The 21,780-nt window shown below is 43.5% G+C and overlaps 1 protein-coding gene across 1 annotated transcript in view; it reads left to right on the top strand.

The window, feature by feature from the left end:
- Nucleotides 1-21,780, top strand: part of camk1da (calcium/calmodulin-dependent protein kinase 1Da) — a 423,644-nt gene that overhangs the window by 145,916 nt on the left and 255,948 nt on the right. The window contains exon 2 of the mRNA XM_059654830.1: nucleotides 5,168-5,299. Within this exon, the coding sequence (XP_059510813.1) occupies nucleotides 5,168-5,299 (132 nt within the window). The remainder of the gene's footprint in view (nucleotides 1-5,167; nucleotides 5,300-21,780) is intronic.

Raw genomic sequence — 21,780 nt, 5'->3', positions numbered from 1 at the left:
GAGAAATTTAAAAAAATAGAATCACAAGGAAAGAAAAGATGCCCAAATCTTCTTAAACTTCCATCTCAAAAAATGTGTTTGGAATGCTCATCAAGCTGTTTGACTCTTTGACCGAGCCTTTGGTATCAGAGCTAATATCCCTTCATGAAGCTCAGTATCAGATTTTAGGCTGTAATGCTTCTGTGAAAAAGCCTTTGTTACGTCGATGATGCTACCTAAATATCAGCTGTTGTTGTAAAATGTGCCAAAGGACTATACAGGAGCATAACGACCAAAAAGCCAGGTTTAACAAAGCATCATAAAGAAGCAGAGAGGTAGTGGGATGAATATATTTAGGATGAAAATTTCAGCCTTTAGATCTGAACCTGCAATGGTAGAGTGATTAAAATCAGGGATGCTCGGGGGGCCCGAATAAGAGCAATGCAGGGGTCTGTCGGGGTAGAGGCGATTACAGAAATAGGGCTGTGGAGAGATTTGAAAGCCAGGGTGAGAATTTGAAAATTGAGGTGCTGGCTGAGAGATGCAGTTGGCCCGCAGTTTGTAATTGGCATTGTTTCTGCAGGGGCAGGGGGATGGTGGCTTGGTGAACCTTTGTACAAGATTGAGGCTTGTCGTGCAGTGTTGAAAGGAGCGGGGCAGAGGATGAGGCCAATTAGGATTCAGTAACGTGGAGTTTCAACAATGTGTGAATTTATTGAGGAAAGAATTCTTAACACCTTTACTTAGATGCCCTGTATCTCATGTTGAGCAGGACAATGGCTCTATTAAAATAACATGCAAAGGAAGTTTGTAAAATAATGTACAAATCCCTTGTTGTGCTGATACCCTGCCAGATGATTTTGTCCCAAGAAGGATTATAATTTAATTACATCTGCCAATATGATAAATTGTGAATGAAGAAATTAGTTCTATTTGTGATGAGCAATTTTCAAACTCAAATGAAGAAGAATCAGCTTTCAGTTTGAAAAGAAAACAGTTGCTCTGGTTTCCCCCTTCTCATGCTCAGGACAATATTAAATACATAGATGTGTCCGGAAACAAAAGCATATTTCAAATATTCTCTCAGGCATGAAAAAATATTAATTATACAGTGCCTGTGAAAAGCTCGTGAATAATAAAATCGTCTAGACGTCCAAATTCTTGTCAAAACCATTTCCCTCCCTCCCCACATAGCCCATGAATGTTTAATCAAATAGATGTAACTCTGTGCTTCCAAGCGAATACATAAAATTCAATCCTTGTTTGTTATAAGAAAATGCCAATCCCAGGCATCTACAGTCAACTGCTGTCTATCACAGCTGTGTGTGCATAATGGTCAGTTAATAACACAATAAGCCACTATATCTATTGGTTCTCTAAATGTTGGAGCAGTGTGTTAAAAGGATGATGTTGCCCTCATATGGAATCATGGTACACTTGTGGTATCACCATAATGATGTGGAGGTGCCGGTGTTGGACTGGGCTGGAACAGGCCAGAAATCACATGACACCAGGTTGTAGCTCAACAGGTTTATTTGAAAACACAAGCTTTCGGAGCGTTTTGTGATTTCAAATAAACCTGTTGGACTCTGACCTGGTTAAGACAACAAAGTGTGGAGCTGGATGAACACAGCCGGCCAAGCAGCATCTCAGGAGCACAAAAGCTGATGTTTCGGGCCTAGACCCTTCATCAGAGAGGGGGATGGGGAGAGGGTTCTGAAATAAATAGGGAGGGGGGGAGGCGGACTGAAGATGGATAGAGGAGATGATAGGTGGAGAGGAGAGTATAGTTGGGGAGGTAGGGAGGGGACCTGGTGCTGTGTGATTTCTGACTTTGTATATTCAGAGTTGAGATAGACAGATTTTTAATCAGTAAGGCAAGCAAGGGCGATGGGGAAAAGGCAAGAAAGCAGAGTTAAAGATGACCTCATTGCATGATGGCGCAGACTCGAAAGGCCGAATAGACATGAATGGTCGAGTTCTGTGTACTGTATTACATGGCGAGTGTAAATGATTTGTAAAACTTCAACACTGGAGCTGAGTTTATTAGAGCATGAGGAAGTCTGGAAAGAACAATCTTATCACAGGTTGCAGGTGGTTATGGAATTGGCAGGTTGACTGAATGAGGACAGTAAGACTGTGATTTATTGTGAGTCTCAGAGAGCAGGGCAGTACACGGGCACAGTTTAATTTTGTAATACCAACAAAGAGCTTTATTCACTGCTGAGCCATTGCATGTTGTGAAACCATTTCTCTTTCCTGTAGAATTCTCTTTGCATGCATCTCTTTGTAAAGTAGCTACTTTGCACTCTGATGCAGACAGCATGTGTGTACCCAGGCCTCTGCTAAAAACCACTTTTAATCCGTGAGCTGGAGTCATGGGGTTTGCAGTACTGAGCATTCCTGTTCTGAGTTTTTTTTCATCCCTTACACTGAAAACAGCACCTCACCTTGTCTTAGTATCTGCTCCCTTGTTTTGTTCAGAAGGTCATGTCCTATACTTTGTGGCATGATAAATTGTTTTTAAAAATAACCATTGGGAAGATGGCATGATGTTCTGTTCATCAATTAGTAACTCAATGATCATGAGTTCGAATGCCACCACAGCACACTGGGAGCTGAATATTGATAAACATATAAATTACTAGAATCAAGCAGTAATGGTGACTGTAAAAATCCAGCTAGTTCACTGTGTCCTTTAGGAAAGGAAATTTTCCATTCACACCGGGTCTATCTATATGTGATTCTAAGCCCATAACAATGTGTGTGACTCTTAACATCCCATGAAATGGCCAATTAAACATTGAGTTATCATGAAGCCAACTCACTTCTACCTTCTCAGAGGCGATGCCCAGTGATACTATCTCGCTGCACTGTTAATCCAGAGACCCAGGTCAAGTTCGAGGGACCTGTGTTTGAATCCTTCTATGGCAGGATTTGAATTCACTGGAAATCAAACGTTAAGAGTCTAATGATAACTGTGTATCCATTGCCAATTGTTGGAAAAACCCATCTGGTTCAAAAGTGCTCTTTAGGGAAGGAAACTGCCCTTCTTACCTGGTCTGGCCTACATGTGACTCCAGGCCCACAGCAATGAGATTGACTTTGAACTGACCTCTGGGCCATTCAGGATGGGTAATAAATGTTGGTCTGGCTAGCAACGCCCTCATCCTGTGAATAAATGAATGAAATAAATAAATGGGTCTGGGTAATAAATTCTAGCAATATCCAACATAAAGAAAATAAGCTGAGCTTTGCAGTTGGCTCTTAAATGCTGTGCGAAATGACCTTGCAGGCCACACAGTTAAAGGAAATTTGGTGAATGGGTCATCGACACTGACCTCACCAGCAAATCCCACTTACTGTAGATGAATAGATAAGTGTTTCTCAACTTTCTATCAAACATTTACTTTCAGACTGACCTGGAAGGATGGCTTCCTCATTTGGGTTTATATTAGGAACATTGCAAACCTATCAGAAAGGTTATTATTCTGCCAGAATTATTATTACCAACCACTAACAGTAGTTTAATAATAAAGGCAAAATCCTACGGGTAGTGGGATTCTGGAACAAACCCAAGGGATGCTGGAGAAACTCAGCATGTCTGGCAGCATTTGTGGAGAGAGAAGCTGAATTAACATTTCGAGTTCAGTCTGACTCTTCTTCAGAACAGTAGTTCTTCAAGAGAAACAAGCCTGATGAGAAAAGTTTCAAGATTTATTTTAGAAAGCTTCATCTCCCAATCAAAGCAGCAAGCGTGGCGCATTTGCCCATGTTTCTAAGGCATTGCTAATATCGTAGTCAATACAGAGTGGAGCTGGAGGGACACAGCAGGACAAGTAGCATCACAGGAGCAGGAGAGTTGATGTTTTGGGTCAGGACCCTTCATCAGTTCTCGATATCGCTAATATCTTTCTGCTTTAGCAAAGAGTGTAGACAAGTAATCTGAGTAAATAATACCTAAACAGATGTCATTAAATATGAACACTCATATGTGACTGTTTATTGTTTAGAATTGCAGAGAGCATAAATCTTAATGTGTCAATTGTAGCTCAGTTGATAGTACTCACACTTCTAGTTGGGATAGTTGTCGTTTCAAGTAACACAAGAAAACAAAAATCTGTGCTGGTAATCTATTGCAGCGCAATGGGAGGGCTACACTGCTGGCTCTGCAGTTAATCAGATGAGATTTAAAGCAATTACCCTCTCAGATGTGTGCCAGAGATCCCATGGGATTATTACAAAGGCAAGCAGTGAAATTACCTCCAGTGTCAAGGCTGGCATTTACCCTTCGGTAGCCATCTCTATTTGAAACAAATGGTCTGGTCATTACCACACTGTGGTTTGTGGTTCTTGCTGTGTGAGAATTGTCCACCAAGCTTCCCACAACACCAATGGTGACCTCAATTTAAAAACAATTAGTTGGCTGTTAAACTCTTCAGGAAGCCTTGTAGTTTAAATCCCAGCCTATGGCATAATGATAGTGTCCCTACCTCCAGACAAGGGGTCCTAGGTTCAAGTCCCATCCACTGCAGAGGTATTGGAAAATGTCAACAAATGCATGCATTTTTATTTCTTGAAGGCTAGTTTACCTGAATCAAATATATAGCTTGAAAAGAGCGATAATATGTCTTTTCGAGCCAGGAAAGACACAATGGGTTGAATGGCCTTCTTCTGTACTGTGAAATTCTATAATTCTATATTGAAGCTTTTTGTCTTGCACTCATCAGGATAAACACAAGAACACTAAAACGATCACAATAATTTATGCTGATTAGCTTGCAAGACACTTGTCAATTTACAGTTCTGTTTCAACAATTTGAAGCACTCTCAATCCCAGGTAGGAATTCCTCCAGTTTCAGCAACGCTATTGACATACTTATGAAGAATGAAGTTGTTACAGAGATAGTAGGAACTGCCGATGCTGGAGAATCTGAGATAACACGGTGTGGAGCTGGATGAACACAGCAGGCCAAGCAGCATCAGAGGAGCAGGAGAGTTGATGTTTCGGGTCGAGACCCTTCTTCAGAAAAAACACCAGAACGTCAGCCTTCCTGCTCCTCTGATGCTGCTTGGTCTGCTGTGTTCCTCCCACTCCACAGCTTGCGGTTTATTGTTATATGTAGCACCAAAGACTGCCCTTCCCTCAGAGTGCCTGATGTCTTCTCTGTTTTTGCTTTACTTGCAGTGGTGCCTTTTCTGAGGTAGTCATGGCGAAGGAAAAAACCACTGGGAAAATGTTCGCAATTAAATGCATCCCAAAGAAGGCCTTAAAAGGCAAAGAAAGCAGCATTGAAAATGAAATTGCTGTCCTCAGAAGGTAAGGAACTGACAAGTGACTTGAGAACCATGTTTGCCTGGCTACGACAAGGACACAATTCTTTGCATGGAGGTGTGCAAAAGGGTTGATCCCACTGCTGCAGTAGTGGGAATGATACTCTGTAGATTAAAAGAAAATGCACAATTTTGATTCAAAGCACATGTATCCAATACTTGTTCCATCGCACTGCCTGTAATTGTTAATATTGGGAGAATGTGCTGCACGCTTGGCACAACATCGTGGGCCGAAGGGCCTGTTCTGTGCTGTACTGTTCTATGTTCTATGTCCCTAAGCACCAGAAATAATAAATTGATGACTGTTGAAGGTTGAAATGGAAGGAATGTTTCCTGTTACAGATAGTTCCAAAACTAGAAGGCACTGAATTAAAATTAAATGTCGCCTTTTAGGATAGAGATGAGGAGCAGTTTTCCCTCTCAGACAGTCGTATGAATTTGGAACTTTCTTTTTTTCAGAAGATGATGGGGGTGGGATCTGTAAGGTGGAGGTAAATAGATTCTTGTTAGGCGGGGGATCAAGGGCCGTCAGGAATAGATGGAGATGTAGAATTCAAAACAAAAGCAATGAACAGATCATTGACTGGCACAACAGGCTCAAGGGCCTATTTTCTTGCTCATAATTTGTATGTTTGTAACAAAGAACAAAGAAAATTACAGCAGAGGAACAGGCCCTTCGGCCCTCCAAATCTGCGCCGATCCAGATACTCTATCTAAACCTGTCACCTATTTTCCAAGGATCTGTATCCCTCTGCTCCCTGCCCATTCATGTATCTGTCTAGATACATCTTAAATGACGCTATCATGCCCATCTCTACCACCTCCGCTGGCAACACGTTCCAGGTACCCACCACCCTCTGCATAAAGAACGTTCCACGCATATCTCCCTTAAACTTTTCCCCCCTCACCTTGAAATCGTGACCCCTAGTAATTGAGTCCCCCAGATTGAGTATGGATGGAAGGGACAATCTTAAATTAGTTGGTTGGGTTTAGTTTCAGGTAGGTTACTAACTTTATACCAGGCCAATATAATTCATTGACCTCAATGTAGCATTGAAACAGCTGGGATGGAAAACAAACTTTTCCTCTAGCTCCTAACTGGCAGCTTGGGTTCATAGATCTTGAAAGAATCCCTACGGGGTGGAAGCAGGCCATTTGGCCCATCAAGTCCACACCAACCCTCCAAAAATCACCCCATCCAGACCTATCCCTGTATTTACCAGGGCTGTCCACAGAGCCAGCACATCTCCAGACACTACGTACAATTTCCCACGGCCGATCCACATCACTTGTACATTTTTGGACTGTGGGAGGAAACCAGGGCACCTGGAGAAAACACACACAGACATGGGAGAGTGTGTTACGTCCACACAGACAGTCACCCAAGGCTGGGATTGAACCTGGGTCCATGAGGCAGCACTGTTAAGCACTGAGCTGCTGTGCCATTCAAACAATGTTAGCCCCTTTTGGATGACATGTAATATTAGTGCTCCACCTGATCCTGCAAGTTTGATCAAAATTTCATTGTCATTTCAGATTAATATCGGATTCAAAGCATTAATTCTGCTTCTCTATTCACAGATGCTGCCAGACCGGCTGAGTTTCTCCAGCACTTTCTGTTTTTATTTCACATCTGCATTGGTTTGATATTATAAGATATGCCTGTGATGACCACAGCTGTAATGCCAACCTGCGCCTTTCTCCTTAGATAAAAAAAGACAAAAGAAAACTGCAGATGCTGAAGATCTGAAATGAAAACAGAAAGTACTTGAGAAACTCAGCAGATCTGGCAGCATCCTTGGAGAGAGAAACCGAGTTAATGTTTTCGGATCTGTGAGTCTTGTTTAGGGGATACTGGAGGCCACAGTGTATGCTTTCAACATTTTTCCAGGTTGTATTTTTGTTGCCAGAGATTTCTAGTATTTGCTGCTTTATGTTCTTTTCTGCTCTTGATCTCCAACTCTGGAGACTGCACAGGACATCACAATATTGTGACAATTCTTTGAGATCTATGCAGACAGTGTTGAAACATAAAGTTGAAGGAAGTTTACACAATGGGGTTTTACTCACCTGACAGTAAGACTTGATTTTTAGGATGCAAATGTTGTTTTCCTCTTTTTTGTAGTCTCTGCACACTGCAGCAGGCTAGATTAATTAACGACACATATATAATGCATTCGGGTTTCTATTCAATAACTCACCAAACTGCAGTTCTGGTCTCTTGCACATCCTTGGCCTTTAACTGTTCCATCATTGGCTGTTGTGCTTTCAGTCACCAAGGCGATAAGTTCTGGAATGTACTCTCTCCGCCTCTGTACCCCACTTTTCTCCTCTGAAGCCTCCTTCTTGTGATTCTCTATTGAGTTGCAGATGCTCAGACATTGGGTATACTTGGAGCAGACATTGACAGATCTTTGGAGGCCAAATGAATCAAAGGGTTGAGGAAGGCGCAAGTTGGTGGAATTAACGTCGACACTCAACCCTGATCTTAGGATCTTTCATGGGGCAAGCTCAACGGGCCAGTGGCCTGGTATTATGTTGGCTTTTGGCCATCTGCCCTCACATTCCATTATGTGGCTCATACTTCAATTTTGTTCGATGAAAGTCACATCATGTGACACCGTGCTGTGTATAAAGTGCTGTATAAATGAAAGTTCTTGTTTTAATAGATGCTCGAGTCTACAGGCATCTCCCATTTTCTTTTCCTGTCAAGCTTTTGCTTGGTTTTGGCTTCAAACATACTCAGTTGTGTACAACTTTGGCTTGAAAATCTGCTGTGTCATTTGGAATCCCTACAATGCAAAAAGAGACCATTTGGCTCATCAAGCTCATGCCGACCCTCTGAAGAGCAACCTAACCAGCTCCCACACAATTTCATTGTCAGTCTGCATTTCCTATGGCCAATCCACCTCACCTGTACATCCTTGAACTCTGGGAGGAAACCCACACAGACATAGGGACAACATGCAAACTCCACACACACGGTCACCCAAGGGTGGAGTTGAACCCAGGTCCCTGGCACTGTGAGGTAGCAGCACTAACCACAAGCCACTGCACCATCCCAAACCTTACCCTTAAAACACAGCTATATTATAAATAAGGTGTTGCATTGTGTGAGGGAAGTAAATACAAAAATATAGTGTTCACCACTATGTAAATGAATCAAGTGGGCTAATAGGACTTCAATGCATTTGAACCAAATACAAATTGATATGAGTATCACATAAGCACCTTCAAACCAATTTTGACCCTTGTTATACAGTATTACAAAGGTCATGTCATCTGAAGAAAGAGTGGCCAAAATGAAAATAAATTGGATTTGGAAAACAAAAATGTGGGTACCAGGAGCCTAGGAACAAATAAGGAAAATTAAAAATTGACTAACTATGCCATGTATTTAATAAAAAAACAAGAAAAGGAAATTGTTACAGAAGCACCAATAAAAAGGAAAATGCAAAAACCAACATTTTGTAAAGACCTAGAGGCTAGTTCACCCAAACTCCCAGAGTCGTTACTGTGGATGCCATTAACCCACAAATACTCCATGGGTCTGGTAACATCTGCAGAGAGATTACTGAGTTAACGATCTAAGTTGCAACTCCGTGAACTTTAAACATGGTGGCAGTACTCCCACATTCACCAGCAGGGAAAAGGCAGGCAATAAATGATTCTCACGCGAGAATCTTGAACTCACTGCGGAGCTTTGAGCTCAGCATCAGTTCAAACAGACCCTGTTTTGGGAGTCAAACATTTTTAGAGCAGACATAAATTGAAGATTGGATAAGATCTATAGAACTGTCAGCATATGGAGTCATTTAAGTATCTGGCCCTTATAAGTTTTGAGATAAACAGGCTGCCTTCATCAGTGAGGGTTAAAAAATCCCTGTTCTACCAATGGCAATAGCAATTCGTTAACTTCTCCCTGAGGGCTATTGTCACGTCCTTATGAATTTTATTAGTGCTTTCCACAAGCTATAATTATCTCAGCAAGGTGAAGTCCTAAACTTGCAGTTCAATCAAAGAGATTGTTGAAGGATTAGCTGGAATCCTGAATTGAAGCTTCTTGCTAAAAGTGATGATTAACTTCAGCAGATTTAAAATTTTTGAATGCACTTTCACAAATGGGTGTTTGTTTGATATTGTAACAGATATTTAGAGTTTTAACTTACTTCAAACAGCATGGGTCCTGAGGTCAACCCAGGGTGATTACTGAGTGAGGTTGGCGTGGCAGGTGTAAGCAGCAAGTGTGGAGTGTTGGTGAGCATGAATTGGCATGCCCAATAACTGGGTGGGGTAGGGGGGTGTGCGCAGTTTGATATTAAGTTGGTATGGAGATGTCATAGGGAGTGGTGAGTATTGATGGCTGTGAAGGTTCGGGGCTAGAAGCCCTAAGATTTGTCGGGTGCACTTTATTCCCGGCTTTTTAACAAGCTCGTCTCAGCACTTGGCAGCCTGTATGTCCTATGTCACCAATCTGTGCCCAGGGAGTGGCAGTCCTGCCCATCCCACCTTAGCTCCCCCGCAAAAAAGGATTATTAGATCTGACAGAGGGGCACTTTCTATTGAGGCAGATCTGCTGGCCCAAGAAATTTTCTGACTTGGATCACCCACCTTAATAGTTATCGCTCACCATTTCCAGTCAATGACCTTCCTTCAGAGCTGCAGGGAACTGTGATAGTGAATATCAGTTTTTGTAGCTATCTGATCAAACATGAGATGGGAAGCAAAATGTAATAAAGGGAAACAAGACAAGAGAGAGAAATGACGACCTCATCAGACAGAAAGGCTGAACATCTTCAAAAAAAAATCCCAAGTACTGTATAACAAGGTGCGGAGCTGGATGAACATAACTGGCCAGGCATCATCAGAGGAGCAGGAAAGCTGACATTTCGGGTCGGGACCCTGTACACAGTGGAAATCTGAAACAAAGCAGAAATTGTTGGAGAAATTCAGCCACACCTGTGGAGAGAGAAACTGTGTTAAGAGTTCGGTCCAGTGAACCTTCAGTGACTCAGCTTTCTCTGCACAGCTGCTGCTAGACTTGCCAAGTTTCTCCTGAACATCTTCAGGCTGGAAATTTCTGGGACAGAAATGGCAAGAATGCAAAAGTAAAATCCCACATATGCTCTACATTGGGAATAAACGCAGAAAACCCTTGGCAATTGTGGGAACATTTGTGGAGAGCAAGAGAGACAGAGTTAATATTTGCAGCCAACAACTTTTTAGCTGAACTCTGAAGCTGCTGAACATTTCAGTGATTTGTTTTGTTCATTCATTACCTTTTAAGAGTGAGAATTGTTAGTTTCCTGGCTAGAGGCTTCCAACAGTCACAGAATGTTGAAGACGATAACAGACAGAGAGCAACAAAATTTCACATCCGCTTGGTTTACTACCATAATTGTATTTCAGAATATATCTTCCAAACCACATGTGTAAGTCTGGCTGTCAGAGCTCACACTGATAAGGAACAAACTCTCTCTCTTTCTTGTGGAAGTATAGGTGGCCATGAATCTATTTTCTCTCAGGGTATAGTTAACATCCTGTACTGAGATAGGGGTGCGGCACAGTTACAATATTAATTAGGGAATAGGGCCCATTTCTGAAATTCATTTCCAAGTTTAGGCATTGTCTTGACCAGTGCTCCCTCTAAGCTGCATGGGGCAGGAGTCTTGGACATGCTAATCGCAGTGAAATCAGAGGAAAAACTGGCTGTGACCTTGCTAACTCTTGCTGGAATGAGTTTCTGTACATCTTACAGTATAGCATTATTGGTACATTCAAAGGAGGAGACGATGGTCTAGTGATATTATCGCTGGACCTAACCCAGAGACCCAGCTAATGTTCTGGGGACCCGGGTTTGAATCCTTCCATGGCAGATGGTGGAATTTGAATTAAATAAAAATGTGGAATTAGCAGTCTAATGATGGCCATGAACCTATTGTCAATTGTTGGGAAAAAATCCCATGAATGTCCTTTAGGGAATGAAACTGCCATCATTAACAGGTCTGGCGTACATGTGACTCCAGATCCACAGCAATGTGATTGACCCTTGGGATTGGGGATAAATGCTGGCCGAGCAGTGACATCCTCCACCTGTGAATGAATAAATTTTTTAAAAATTGCAAACAAAATGTTCTATGTTCTTAAAACAAGGTTAGAATGGGACCAAATTATTATGATTTTGTTTCCTGGAGTGCTGCCTGTAATAGTTGACACATGCTGTGCTCCACAGGATTTACACTCAGTTTTATTTACCATGCCTGGAAACTGTTGGTTATGAGCTCTGCTCATTAGGAGGTGATCCAATATTCTGTAAATCTCTGAAAATGAAGACTATGGCCTAGCTGTTCAAGGTAATGCAACATTAATCTAAAGCGATGTGTTCTGGAATTAACATTTGCAAATTAGGTTTAGATTTTATTGTCACATGGGCACAATCTTCTCCGCACTGGGATCAATCTCCCCTGCACTGGGATCAATCTCCCCTGCACTGGGCTCAATCTCCTCCACACTGGGCTCAATCTCCTCCACACTGGGCTCAATCTCCCCTGCACTGGGCTCAATCTCCTCCCCACTGGGCTCAATCTCCCCTGAACTGGGCTCAATCTCCTCCCCACTGGGCTCAATCTCCCCTGCACTGGACTCAATCTTCTCCGCACTGGGCTCAATCTCCCCTGCACTGGGCTCAATCTCCTCCACACTGGGCTCAATCTCCTCCACACTGGGTTCAATCTCCTCCACACTGGGTTCAATCATCCCTGCACTGGGCTCAATCTCCCCTGCACTGGGCTCAATCTTCTCCACACTGGGCTCAATCTCCCCTGCACTGGGCTCAATCTCCTCTGCACTGGGCTCAATCTCCCCTGCACTGGGCTCAATCATCTCCGCACTGGGCTCAATCTCCCCTGCACTGGGCTCAATCTCCTCCACACTGGGTTCAATCTCCTCCGCACTGGGCTCAATCACCCCTGCACTGGGCTCAATCTCCCCTGCACTGGGCTCAATCTCCCCTGCACTGGGCTCAGTCTTCTCCACACTGGGCTCAATCTGCCCTGCACTGGGCTCAATCTCCCCTGCACTGGGCTCAATCTCCTCCACACTGGGTTCAATCTCCTCCACACTGGGCTCAATCTCCCCTGCACTGGGCTCAATCTTCTCCGCACTGGGTTTAATCTTCTCTGCACTGGGCTAAATCTCCTGCACACTGGGCTCAATCTCCCCTGCACTGGACTCGATCTCCCCCACACTGGGCTCAATCTCCCCCCGCATTGGGCTCAACCTCCCTCAACACTGGGCTCAATCTCCCCTGCACTGGGCTCAATCTCCCCTGCACTGGGCTCAATCTCCCCTGCACTGGGCTCAATTTCCTCCGCACTGGGCTCAATCTCCCCTGCATTGGGCTCAATCTTCTCCACACTGGGCTCAATCTCCCCTGCACTGGGCTCAATCTCCTCCGCACTGGGCTCAATCTCCCCTGCACTGGGCTCAATCTCCCCCGCACTGGGCTCAATCTCCCCTGCACTGGGCTCAATCTCCCCTGCACTGGGCTCAATCTCCCCTGCACTGGGCTCAATCTCCCCCACACTGGGCTCAATCTTCTCCACACTGGGCTCAATCTCCCCTGCACTGGGCTCAATCTCCTCTGCACTGGGCTCAATCTCCCCTGCACTGGGCTCAATCTCCCCTGCACTGGGCTCAATCTCCTCCAGAATGGGCTCAATTTCCTCCACACTGGGCTCAATCTCCCCTGCACTGGGCTCAATCTCCTCCGCACTGGGCTCAATCTCCTCCGCACTGGGCTCAATCTCTCCTGCACTGGACTCAATCTCCCCTGCACTGGACTCAATCTCCCCTGCACTGGGCTCAATCTCCCCTGCACTAGGCTCAATCTCCCCTGCACTGGGCTCAATCTTGTCCGCACTGGGCTCAATCTCCCCTGCACTGGGCTCAATCTCCCCTGCACTGGGCTCAATCTCCTCCACACTGGGCTCAATCTCCCCTGCACTGGGCTCAATTTCCTTCTTGTTGAGTTCAATCTATACAGTATTTCAAATGAACTCATGTTGGTCTGGTATGGAAATCTTATGCTCTGTTGGTGGCTTACACCACATTATTCACACCATTGTAATAATTCAGCCCAAGTTAATTCTCTTCTTTTTTTTTTGCACGGGGTTGTAAATGTAAAAGCATCCTTTGCCACATAAAATAACAAGGATGTTTTTCTTTCTCTTGGCACTGCAGTCCATGACATTGATGCAGTCTGGAGTCAGAAGGGAGAATGTGGGAAATTCCATTCAAACAATGCTGACTCAGTTTGGAAAAACTATGCAGGATCCTCTCAAACTCACTAATTCTGCAGTGCACTTTAGCTTTACTGGTATCTGTAAACATTGCTGAAGGGGCACAGCTCAAACATTCTCCTTCCTGTTTTACCTGTCGCAGATTTGAGGTACATTTTTCTGGGTTGGTGGCCATCCTGATGTGTGGATCAATTCTGGTTGGGGAATACAGACCAGGCAGTGATGGCGGAGATGATCTCCCGAGGGCCAGCCAATAAGGAGCTACCTCAGGGAGGCCCAGTTAATGATGGCGATCGGATTCTAGCTTTAGCAAGTAATATCATTGCGCCCAGTTGACTTCATGGTGTGGGGCGACGTCTGACCATCAGCGGGAAGGCCTGGCGCTGGTGCCATTAGAGGCACAGTCACTGGCAGGAAATGGCCGCCATTTTCAGCAAGTCACTGATTTCCTGGGCATCAGTCTTGGTAAAGCAGCAACAAAGCTGTGCCAGCTGCCTTCAAATGGATGCTCTTTGAGAGTAACTGCCAGCAAGAAAAGAAATACAAACTGCAACTCTCTTGTACTCTCCTCTCCACCTATCTTCTCCTCTATCCATCTTCGGTCCGCCTCCCCCTCTCTCCCTATTTATTCCAGAACCCTCTCCCCATCCCCCTCTCTGATGAAGGGTCTAGGCCCGAAACGTCAGCTTTTGTGCTCCTGAGATGCTGCTTGGCCTGCTGTGTTCATCCAGCTCCACACTTTGTTATCTCGGATTCTCCAGCATCTGCACTTCCCATTATCTCTCTGAAAAGAGTTGCTGTTTCCAATCTGTGTTTCCAGGCCTTTAACACTGTGTGGATCCTCAGCGTCCATGAAGAATACTGTGTGGCCAAGAAAATTGAAGATAATTGGCCCATTACTATCCCTGCTTCTGGGATAGTCACCCTGTGGAAAAAATGCGCGGGGCAGGAGTGTATTGGGAGGCCGATCTAATATCCACCTTTCCAAATGTGCTCATGACCCCACTCCCCACGCCTCCTGGGAAAATTCAGGCCCTCGCGTTAAAAGTGATGTGACTGATGTCTTTCCTGAATAATTAGGAGTCTCGATCAATGTTCCCATGAAAATGCAGTAGTCTGCTGTGTTCCACACTGCGCAGCTATGCCTAACAAAGAGGAATTAAACATTCGCACACACCACCCCAGTGCTGTTTTTGTACAAAATTGGATGGCAGGGCAAGATCTAAGCACTGCGAGGGACTAAAGGACCATGCAAGGCGGGTCAAAATCTCTGAGGTTCCCAAGATATTTATTGTACGAAGCTTCAGGAACAATGAAAAGGGAAGGGGGAGTAACAATAGAGAAATATTGAGGGGACAATAAAAGATTTAATTTGATGTGGAAAAAGGAGTGAAAGATTCAACAGCAAGAAAACACAACATGTTGAAGGAAAGAGTGTCTCCAATGACAACAAGAAAAGATGCTTCAAGTGTTGTTTTACATTAAATAAAAGACATAATGAGTAAAATTACAGATTCATAGAGTTTTACAGCATGAAAACAGACCCTTTGGCCCAACCCGTTTTTGCTGACCTGATATCCTAAATTAATCCATTCCCATTTGCCAGCATTTGGCCCATATCCCTCCAAACTCTTCCTATTCATGTCCCTATCCAGATGCCTTTTAAATGTTGTATTTGTACCAGCTTCTGCCACTTCCTCTGGCAGATCATTCCACATGCGCACCACCCTCTGCGTGAAATAGTTGTCCCTTAGGTCCCTTTTAAATCTTTCCCCTCTCACCTTTGAACCTACGCCATCTGGTTCTGGATTCCCCTGCCCTAGGGAAAATACCTTGACTATTCACCCTTTCCATGCCCCTCATGATTTTATAAACCTCTATAAAGTCACCCTTCAGACTCCGACACTCCAGGGTTTAGTAGTCCCAGCCTATTAAGCCTCTCCCTATAGCTCAAAGCTTCTAACCCTGGCAATAACCTTGTAAATCTTTTCTGAATCACTTTCAGCTTTACAACATCCTTCCTTTGGCCAGGAGACTAGAATTGAATGCAGTACTGCGCAATAATTCCAGTCACAGCATATATGAGAATTTTCTCAGCTAAAACTTGGCTTCAGTTAAGGAAGGGATGCAATATTCCTGGAAGAGATTGGGAAAGCAGAAAGGGAGGGAACATAGAACATAGAACATAGAACAATACAGCGCAGAACAGGCCCTTCAGCCCTCGATGTTGCACTGGCCTGTAAACTAATCTAAGCCCCTCCCCCTACACTATCCCATCATTATCCATATGCTTATCCAAGGACTGTTTAAATGCCCTTAATGTGGCTGAGTTAACTACATTGGCAGGCAGGGCGTTCCACACCCTTACCACTCTCTGAGTAAAGAACCTGCCTCTGACATCTGTCTTAAATCTATCACCCCTCAATTTGTAGCTATGCCCCCCTTGTACAAGCTGAAGTCATCATCCTCGGAAAAAGACACTCACTGTCCACCCTATCTAGTCTTCTGATCATCTTGTATGTCTCTATTAATCCCCTTTTAGCCTCCTTCTCTCCAATGAGAACAGACCCAAGTCACTCAGCCTTTCTTCATAGGGCCTGCGCTCCAGACCAGGCAACATCCTGGTAAATCTCCTCTGCACCTTTTCCAATGCTTCCATATCCTTCCTGTAATGGGACGACCAGAACTGCACGCAATATTCCAAATGAGGCCGCACTAGCGTTTTGTACAGTTGCAGCATGACATCGCAGCTCTGGAACTCAATCTCTCTACCAATAAAACCTAACACACCGTAAGCCTTCTTAACAGCACTATCAACCTGGATGTCAATTTTCAGGGATCTATGTACATGGACACCAAGATCCCTCTACACATCCACACTACCAAGAATCTTTCCATTGACCCAATATTATGCCTTCCTATTATTTCTCCCAAAGTGAGTCACCTCACATTTATCCGTATTAAATTCCATTTGCCACCTTTCAGCCCAATTCTGCAATTTATCCGAGTCTCCCTGCAACCTGCAACATTCTTCCACACTGTCCACCACTCCACCAACTTTAGTGTCATCTGCAAACTTACTAACCCTTCCACCTATGCCTGCGCCCAAGTCATTTATAAAAATGACAAAAAGCAAAACAGACCCTGAGGCACACCACTAGTGACCTTACTCCAGGCTGAATATTTTCCATCAACCACCACTCGTTGCCTTCTTACGGAAAGCCAGTTTCTAATCCAAACTGCTAAATCTCCCTCAATCCCATGCCTCTGTATTTTCTTCAATAGCCTACCATGTGGAACCTTATCACATGCTTTACTGAAGCCCATGTACACCACGTCAACTGCCCTACCCTCATCCACATGCTTTGCCACCTTCTCAAAAAACTCAATGAGGATTGTGAGACACGAGCTGCCCTTGATGAATCCATGCTGACTATCTCCAATCAGATTGTTGCTTGCTAGATGATTATAAATCCTATCTCTTATAATCCTTTCCAAAGCTTTTCCTACCACAGACGTAAGGCTCGCAGGTCTATAATTACTTGGGTCATCTCTACTGCCCTTTTTGAACAAGAGCACAACATTTGCCATTCTCCAGTCCTCTGGTACTAAACCTGTAGACAATGAGGACTCAAAGATCAAGGCCAAAGGCTCCGCCACCTCCTGCCTAGCTTCCCAGACAATCCTCGGAAAAATCCCATCCGGCCCAGGGGATTTATCTACCTTCACACCTTCTAGAATTGATAACGCCTCCTCCTTACTAACCTTAATCCTTTCAATTCTAGTAGCCTGTAACTCAGCCGTCTCCTCTACAATATTCTCCTGTTCCTCAGTGAAAACAGATGAGAAATAATCATTTAGCACCTCTCCAATCTCCACAGGGTCCACATACAACTTCCCACTTCTGTCTTTGACTGGCCCTATTCCTACCCTAGTCATCCTCTTATTCCTCACATACCTATAGAAAGCTTTAGGGTTCTCCTTTATTCTACCTGCCAATGTCTCCTCATGTCCCCTCCTTGCTCTTCCTAACTCTCTCTTTAAATCCTTCCTAGCTAATCTGTAAGTCTCCATCGCCTCATCTGAACCATCTTGTCTCATCATCACATAAGCCTCCCTCTTCCACTTAACAAGAGGTATAATTTCTTTAGTAAACCACGGTTCCCTTACCTTATCGCTTCCTCCCTGCCTGACAGGGACATACCTATCAAGGGCACGCAATATCTGTTCCTTAAACCAGCTCCACAATTTAATTATCCCCATCCCATGCAATTTGCTAATCCATTCTATGCCTCCTAAGTCTTGCCTAATCGCATTATAATTGTAACTTACCATAGTTTCTCATGAGGTAGCCTCTCTACTCGGAGGAAATAACATTGCAATACTAGCTCCAGGCAATGCCTTGGCAGATGCAAGTCAGGCGTTAAAAATGAAGGTACACTATTGGGTGCCACTGAAGTATTTGAAAATAATTGAAGAGGCACTGTTTGGAGGGGAAAGCAGAATTATGAACTGCAGTAATGTTGATTGATCTGAACTGTTCAGAACTGGTCTGAGAAAGCTCATCTGAGGGGATTTGAGCAGGGACGAATTTCAACTAAACATACAAGCACTTTTTTTAAACGATGACTTGATAAAACAAACCCTGTCTAGAACTAGACTCTTCTCCAGAAATAGCTTTCCTGCTCCTCTGATGCTGCCTGGCCTGCTGTGCTTGTCCAGCTCTACACCGTGTTATCTCAGATTCTTCAGCATCGGCAGTTCCTGCTGTCCCTGTCTCGAACATATTTTTGAATCTGGTAGTAAAGAGGCACAGTTTCAAAAGAAGGGTCTTCCCATTTAAGACAGAAATGAGGAGGAATTTCTTCACTTGGAGGTCATTGGTATTTGAAAATCTCTTCGCCAGTGACTAGTAGAGGCTAGGCAACTGGACAAATTCAAAGCCAAATTGGTTAGATTGATTGACAAGGGAGCTGAGGGTTGTAGAAAGACTGAATGGAAAGTAACGGTGAGACGACAATCAAATCTTATTGAATGGTGAAACAGGCTTGAGGAGCTGAATGGCCTTCTCCTGTTCCTTTATTAATCTTATAGCTGTCTGGCACTTAAATCCATTTGGTACACTTAGAGAGTTTTACCAGTATAGTGATAATCGTCTGACCTAGTGACACACTTGAAGAGTATTATGAAAGGAACACAAAGCTTTTTCAATGTTTGCTCTTCCTGGTGAACCTTAAGAGAGTTTGTGATTTCAGTCAAAGTAGCGACGTGAACAAATTGAAACACAAACACACGGAGATCAAAGGAAATCTTCTGTTTGCAAATCTTCTAACTGATAGTCACTTTACTGAAATAATTGCACATCATCTCAGTATCTCAGATGCTGGAAATTTGAAATTAATAGAAAACACTGGAGACACTCAGGTCAGGAAGGAAGGGCATGGTCAGAAACTTTAACTGTTTCCATAATTACATGTCATGTTTGATTTCATGTAATAGTTAACATTGAGATATTTAATTTAGTATTGCATAATCTGTAATTTTACTGTAGTATAATATGTCACATTATTATTAATGTAAGGTCATATTCAGGATTGTCTGATAGAGATTGGCTTAACTGGGCCTGTGTTATGTTGAGTTTTGCAGAGTGAGAGCTGATCTCATTGAAACTTTTAACACTCTTACAGAGTGGTTGTACATAGGATGTTCCTCGAGGCTGGCGACTCTTGAACCGGGAGTTAAGATCTCAGGGCAAGGGGCAGACCATTGCAGACTGAGATGAGGAGGAATTTCTTCTCTCGGAATAGAGTGAATCTTTTGAATTCTCTGTAGAGGCTGAATCATTCAGCAGGTTCAAGACAGAAATCGATAGATTCTTGGAAGCTAATCAGATTCAGCGATATGGAGATAATGAGAAAAAATGGCATTGAGGGGATGATCAGCCATAATCTAGAATACCAGAGGAATTTGATGGGCTGAATGACCTACTCTGTTCCAGTATTCCTGTGTTCCTAATACAAGGTGCAATGAGTTGACACATTTCTGAACTCTACCAGAGCAATTATCTTGAACACATATGAGGCTTGCTTCCTTGTTTTGACTTGTGCTTGTGAGGTAGCACCCCTCAAAGTACTATAACCAACTTATAACCTCTGTCTTTCTCTCCATCTCCATCTCTCTCTGTACAATGGAGAGAGATGCTGCTGGTAATCTGTGGATAATGGCAAATTATTTACTAAGTGATAGAGCTGTCGGATTACATTCAATAACTTTGTTGCTAACATTACATTATTATATTATGTGCATCTGATCATGTCTTCAATTCTTTCAGTAGACCCCATTATGGTGTTTTAATTCACACTTTATTCATTGTCCTCGGTGCTCTCGTTCAGTAGAAAACATTTACGAGCATGTTGCCAGAGTTGGAGGGTTTGAGCTATATGGAGAGGCTGAATAAGCTGGGGCTGTTTTTTCTGGAGCGTCAGAGGCTGAGGTGTGACTTTATAGATGTTTATAAAATCACGAATGATATGGATAGCCAAGGTCTTTTCTCCAGGGGTAGGGGAGTCCAAAACTAGAGGGGCATAGGTTTAAGGTGAGAGGGGAAAGATTTAAAAGGGACTCAATGGGCAATATTTTCACGCAGAGGGTGGTGTGTGCATGGAACAAGCTGCCAGACGAAGTGGTGGAGGTTGGTACAATTACAACATTTAAAAGGCATTTGGATGGGCACATGAATAGGAAGGGTTAGAGGAATATGTTAGCAAATAGGACTAGATTAATTTAGGATATCTGGTCGGCATGACTGAGTTGGACCAAAGGGTTTGTTTCCATGCTGTACAGCTCTGTGACTCCATATAATGATGCAAAGAAAAAACTGTTAAGTGCAGAGACTGTGATATAGATTCGCTACAGGGTGGATGTTGGCCCATCAAGTTCAGATTGACCCTCCAAAGGACACAACACTCTATCCCTGTGACCTCAAATTTCCCATGGCAGAGCCACCTAAACTGCACATCTTTGTATTGTGGGAGGAAAATGGAGCATCCGGATGAAATCCACGCAGATGCAGAGAGAAAAGGAGCTAACGGCACACACGGTTGCCTAAGGCTGGAATGGAATCTGGGTCCCTAGTGCTGTGGAATAACAGTGCTAACCACAGAGCAACCATGCCACCCACAGAGTATTTTCTACCCCGACCTTCTTAGGGGAAATTGGTTGATTGACTTTTTTAAACATAGGATTTACCCACAGGTTTGTAACTGGCTGCATAAGTGGAAATTTTCTAAAGCACCACTTCCATTTGTGAGTGTGCAACAAAATTTGTTTGGAATCAGTCTGTGGCCAGAGTTTTTTCCTGGTTATGATTTCTCAAAGTTGAGAGGAGCTGCCCTCAATTAAAGCTAGGGTTTCTGAGCAGCAAGAGAAATGTGTCAGTAATTGATATGCATTAGAAAGGTCCCATACTCCTGACATGCTATCCCTACTCCTGATCCAGAAGGTCTGAGTTTAAGTCTTAACTGCCACTGAGCTGTGCTATAACAGGCCCAAATGGGCTGATTTAAGAACAAAATCAACTCCAATTACTGTAGTGTTACTCTGAATGGAATTGGTGGTGGTTGGGGTAGTTTTCGTGAGGGACTTAGAGTCTTAGTGCCAGAACGGGAAAATGTAAACACAAAGTTAACAGATTTGCATTTATGTAGCAACTTCCACCTCCTTAGAACATCTCAAAGCTCTTTGCAGATGATGAAGTACTTTTGAAGTGTAGTCACTTTAGTAGTGAATAATTAGAGGATAATAGAAAGCTGGAGGTGATTATAAAGTTCTGATCAGCTCAGGGAGTTTGCAGCACAGCAGGGAACTTGTGGAATTGAAAACGAGAAGCTCAATCAGAGTTTAGTGCAATTCATATTTTCAAAAGCTCGCAAACATGCTAAGTCTGTTTAGCTTGAAATGTGGAAAGCAGCTCTCTGAAAGCTCACTGCTTTTTATGCACTCCAGGTTCTTGAACTGCAAGGATATTCACATCTAGTGGTATTTTTAGTTTATTATGCAATGCTGTATACGCACACACAGATACACACACACAGATACGTACTTACAGAGATACACATGCACACAGACATGCACATACAAATACACACATGCATATGGACACATAGAC

This window comes from Stegostoma tigrinum, chromosome 25, assembly GCF_030684315.1.
Source record: "Stegostoma tigrinum isolate sSteTig4 chromosome 25, sSteTig4.hap1, whole genome shotgun sequence".
NCBI classification, from domain to species: Eukaryota; Metazoa; Chordata; class Chondrichthyes; order Orectolobiformes; family Stegostomatidae; genus Stegostoma; species Stegostoma tigrinum.
The sequence above is the reverse complement of the archived record's forward strand: the minus strand, read 5'-3'. Positions and strand labels throughout refer to the sequence as shown.